Here is a 5,236-nt window from a genome sequence, read left to right on the forward strand (position 1 = left end):
CTTATAAATTAAATTAATATATATATAAATAAATATATATATATATATATATATATATATATATATATATATATATATATATATATATATATATATATATATATATATATATATATATATATATATATCTTGTAAATAAATATTTATATATATTAATTAAATGTGTATAATATTAATTGTTTATAAATTAAATTAATATATATATATATATATAAATTAATATATATATAAATTAATATATATATATATATCTTGTAATAATTTTATTTATATATAAGTGTTAATATAAATTAATATAATTTATAAAAAAAATATATTTATCAAATATCTAATATTTAAAAAAAAAAATTAAAAAAAAAAATTAAAAAAAAAAATTAATAAAACATTTAAAAAAAAAAAAAAAAAAAAAAAAAAAAAAGGGATTGGGCATAGGCGCCACCCCTAGTGGCGACTTGCCCTACCCATTAAGGGTAGGCGCCAACTAGGGTGGCGCCTATGTACACAATTAGGGCAAATTTTGCCCATTTGTGTAATTTTTTTGAAAAATTGGTTAATTTTGAAATTTTTTTTAAAATTCTGGATATTTAAAAAAAAAATTCTTTAAAATGGGGAACTAAAATTTAAAAAAATTCAAAATAGGGGATCTAATTGCATTTAAATTTAATTTTTTTAAAAATAAAATTAAATAAGAATATAATAATTTTAATTAACTATTTATAGAATTCAATATTAAATTATTATTTTGGCTATGGTTTGTAATAGAATCAAAGAAGGGAGATGAAGTTTTTAAAGATGGTGCAAATGTTCTTTTGAATTTTCTTAAATTGGGTTGAATTTCGTATGAGATTTAGATAACCCTAGTACTCTTTACTCTTCGTTATTATATTCATTGCTTATATACAAAATCTACAAATTATTAAATATTAAATTATATTAAATTAACGTTTATAATTAAATGTCAATTTAACCATGGCATCTTAGTGTAGTTTTTTTTATTCCTTTCTAATATATAGGAAAATAATAAAAGAGTTTATAATAAAATAATATAAATACTATTAATCTTTAGTTGGTTCGGTGATAATTGACATTGAATTTAGTAGAAAAAATTACAGTTTAATCTCTCATAATTACTATTGAAAAGAGTTAAAATCACCTGAAACTGACCTTTTAATAAGATTATAAGGTCCAATTGTCTGGATACTGATAATAAAAATAAAAAATAAAAAATACTAAAAGAATAATATTTTTTAAATTCGACGAAGAGCATAAAAGTTTATTTTGACACCAAAACAAAACCATTAGTTCAGGTAAAATATTAATTTACTTGAATCTTTTTTACATACAATTTAAACATATATGTCAAAATTACTTAAAATCATATCAAAAAATATATTTTAACATAAAATTTATTGATTTTATTAATTTATTTGAATATATTATATTATAGTATTGAATAATAATAAAAAGAAATATTATCATCCAATTGAAACATAGAAGGCTGATGGCATTTATGGATTTGGTGGAGAGTGAAAAAAATCTTCTACATTATGGTAGAAAATCAGCACTAAGATTTTGATCAAATTTGAATAATAGATTTCGTGTCAATGGATCGTCGTCATCCTATAAAATCTACTTTTAGGGTTTCAACTCATCAAAATCTCGCTTCGTCCTCATGGAGAACGCAGCACCCATTGATAGGATCAGCAACTTACAGGATGAGTTACTCCTTCACATCCTCTCTTTCCTTCCGATCAAACTTGCTTTCTCCACCACCGTTCTCTCCCGGAGGTGGACTCCACTCATCAAACTACTCACGGCTCTCCACTTCCACGACGAATCCGTTAAAGACGAAGACGCTTTCTTCCGCTTCTGTAGCTTCGTCGACACAGTCACGCTCTCCGTAGAACTTATCAAAACGTTTCACCTCCGTTGTGATTCTAGATATTGGCGGCAACGTAGACGTTTCAATATTTGCAACATCGTCAACAACTGGATCCAAACCCTAAAACATCATCCTCTAGAGAATCTCCAGCTTTATTCTAGTATAGTTAATTTCAATCACACAATCACTTTGCCACCAAATATTTTCACCTTTCCAAAGCTTGTGATTCTCAAACTCACGAAATTCCGTCTGGATGGTAAGATCTCCGTCGATCTTCCCTCGCTTAAGACCCTTCATTTGAACGATGTTTATTTGAAAAATCACAAGAATTTCAACAAGCTTCTCTACGGGTGTCCCGTTTTGGAAGATTTGATTGCTCACGTTTTCTATTTGAAACCAGAGGAGTTTACGGTTAACACGGGACAGTCTAAAACCTTATCCAAGTTAATCAAAGCCGATATCTACGATACTGTTGTTTCCTATGCAGCAATTTACAATGTCCAGATTTTAAAACTTAGGGTAAGTTACCTATTTGATTTTTTTTGGTTAGTTACAAATTTTATATGAATCACTTCTATATTATAACCATATTTATAACTTTGATATTGTAAACTTTTTATTGCAGGTGAACATGAGGCTTCCTGAGAAAGAGAACAATTCCGATTATAGAAGCTTTCCGAACTTAATGCATCTTGAATTGTTCTTTCACTCTAAACAATACTTCAAAGATGTAGCTACACTGCTCGAGAATTGCCCCAAACTTCAAACTCTTTCTATTGATAAGGTTTTTAGTGTTTGTGAGAATTGCTTTTGTTCCTTATTATTTCCTTCTTCTTTGTTGTTTAAATTTTTTTTATATTTCGTATATGTTTTGCAGTGGATAGAACGAGATATGTTCAACGTCTGGAATTACCCAAATTATGTTCCTAAGTGCATATCTGGTCACCTCAAATCTTGTACTGTGAAGTGTGACGATACCGTAGTTGACCTTCGAATCGCAAAATATATTTTAAAGAACACGCCATTGTTGGAGGACATGAAAATCACCATATTCAATGCAATGGTAGTAAAGTATGCTTTCCAAGAATTAGCCTCTTGTTCAATTCTTTCTCCCATATGTAAAATTTCAATTTTGGGACAAAACTCCATGCCATGGTTTTGAATTGCGAAGGATGCTGTTACAGATGTTGTGATCGTGTTGAAAACACATTTAATACCGCAATATTACTGTCGCTATTAGGGTTGTTTGCTAAATACAATTTGAAACTATTGCTCCACACCTTTTTCTTGAGTTCTTTGTTAAGGTTGTAAATGTAATTTGCACCTTTTTAATAGTAAGTTTTTTAGTCCGTTATGTTTTCCCAAACAATCTTTATGTTAGTCTTATTTTTCGTTAAGTTCTATTTTTTATTTAAATTTTATTGTTTAGTTGATTTTTCATCTCATGTCTATTCCGTTATCTATTTGCTATAAAGTTATGACACTTTATGGAGTCAATACTATGCAGAAATGCTACTTTGGATTAACAATGTAACCTATAGGATTGTCTTATCATACAGTAAAGATAATTTTTATTATGATCTAATTCGAAAGTGCTGCGCTGCCATTATATGGAAGAAGTATGCACTTTATCTTAATTTTATTTTTTTGGATTTTAACTTTGAATTTATTTTGATTCTTTAATTTAAAAAAGTTTCATATTATTTCTTAAATTTGAAAATTGTTCATTTTAAAAAGGGATCAATATAGAATTAGAAGTGAACTCTGATTATGTATGTCCTAGATCGCGAGTCAAGTATGAACGCAGTGAAATCGTTTATGAGCAAGTTCTGGAATTTCGTCAAGCTCTCAGACACGTATTACTATGAAGAAGGTTATTTCTTATTGAAATTTCACTCTTTTCTGAAAGAAACATGGTGCTCATGAGAGGTCCCTTCACCATCCAAGTGTCCTGATGATCCTGAAGGAATGTGGTCCGAATTTCAACTTCAAAAGGAATATGTTACGCACTCTACCCATCTGGGTGAAACTCACAAACACTGATAAGTGTACTGCTAATGAGCTCCGGATTTCCTATGCTAGGATCCTTGTGGAAGTGATCATAACGCAGAAGCTTAAGGAATCAATAGTAGAAGGACAATAAGTCCACAATCTTCACACTTAGCTATTTTTTCTCATTCTTTGCTATTTCTTTTTCATTTTGGCTCATCTTTTATTTGTTTTGATCTAATTCTTCGACTAAATTCATGCAATGACGGTTTGTCATCACAACCCCAAATTTGTGAAGGAGAATTTGCGACCCAAAGCGCAGCGGAAATTAAAATTTCTCCTTTAGAGATCCTTACGAATGGTCATGATCAGTGATAGAATATTTACCTCTTGTGACGGTTGAAACCTTTGGTGCAGATCTCTTGTAACGATCAAAACCCTTTGATGCAGATCCACGAAACGATCACGAACGTTGAACGATGACAACGTCTCTACTCAGTCCACACGAACGGATTCCTTCAATCTCAATGCTAGCTGGTACGAATGAAGGCTTTGAGTGAGAGAGAGAGAATGAGAGAAAATGAAAATAATGCAACCGCAAATTTTTGCTTCTGCACAAGGGTTCTATTTATAGAACCACTTGTGTGGGCTTCAAGCTAAAAGCCCACTTAAGTGTATTTTGGCCCATATCTTATAATATGCCCAAAATCACTTAAGCCCATGGTACCTTACCATATTTCGCATTCTACTCAAGTACACCGTACCTTACGATGTTCTATAATTCACTTAAGGGCACCGTACCTTACGGTATTCCTTAGTTACCCTATCTCTCATCAATCCGTCCTTTGTGTGTGACCCTGTAGGTTTTCGTGACGTTGGCAATTATATTAAATCACGCATTTAACATAATAAACAGTGAGCGGTATCTAGCAACACATCACTGCTACCCAAGACACGAAAATGTCATGTGATCTGACAATTCCTTCTGTGATAATACTTATGTGTATAATTACCCTTTTGCCCTTATGTCTATATTGAACACAAGGCATAGACCGTGTCATCCTTGTCCAGTTCAATATTGGGCCCATAGACATTTATCCTGTTATGCAGGATGGGCAAATTCCATCTAGGTCACTCATGTCCCTCAGCATGCTTTGTGGAGTACCCATCAACTGTCTTTATGGTTATCCAGTTACGGACAACGTTGGACCAGCAATAAAGCACTCGACTCTACATCTAGGATCCATAGTGGTTTCAGGTCGGAGAGTGGAATACACTATTATCACCATGAGAATAACTTATGACACTTTGCATAACTTTCTATATAGTATTCTCATAGCGGGTCAATCCGGTATAAATATTACT

At 31.1% G+C, this 5,236-nt stretch overlaps 1 protein-coding gene across 1 annotated transcript; it reads left to right on the top strand.

Annotated features, from left to right (window-relative positions):
• The first annotated feature begins 1,536 nt into the window (after positions 1 to 1,536).
• On the top strand, positions 1,537 to 3,156 carry LOC127121239 (F-box protein At4g09920). Its single transcript, XM_051051801.1, has 3 exons — positions 1,537 to 2,401; positions 2,508 to 2,666; positions 2,760 to 3,156. Exons 1-3 carry the CDS (start codon positions 1,673 to 1,675, stop codon positions 3,042 to 3,044), a joined length of 1,173 nt encoding a protein of 390 aa, XP_050907758.1. The 5' UTR covers positions 1,537 to 1,672; the 3' UTR covers positions 3,045 to 3,156.
• Positions 3,157 to 5,236: the final 2,080 nt, after the last annotated feature.

This window comes from Lathyrus oleraceus, chromosome 2 (genome assembly GCF_024323335.1).
Source record: "Lathyrus oleraceus cultivar Zhongwan6 chromosome 2, CAAS_Psat_ZW6_1.0, whole genome shotgun sequence".
Classification (NCBI taxonomy): Eukaryota; Viridiplantae; Streptophyta; class Magnoliopsida; order Fabales; family Fabaceae; genus Lathyrus; species Lathyrus oleraceus.

What these genes read in the sequence shown, in the direction of transcription:
- LOC127121239 (XM_051051801.1), top strand. Translation starts at nt 1,673, where the DNA reads ATGGAGAACGCAGCACCCATTGATAGGATCAGCAACTTACAGGATGAG. An exon ending in TCCAGATTTTAAAACTTAGG is followed by an intron (nt 2,402 to 2,507) that starts GTAAGTTACCTA and finishes TTTTTATTGCAG; the next exon opens with GTGAACATGAGGCTTCCTGA. An exon ending in AAACTCTTTCTATTGATAAG is followed by an intron (nt 2,667 to 2,759) that starts GTTTTTAGTGTT and finishes TATGTTTTGCAG; the next exon opens with TGGATAGAACGAGATATGTT.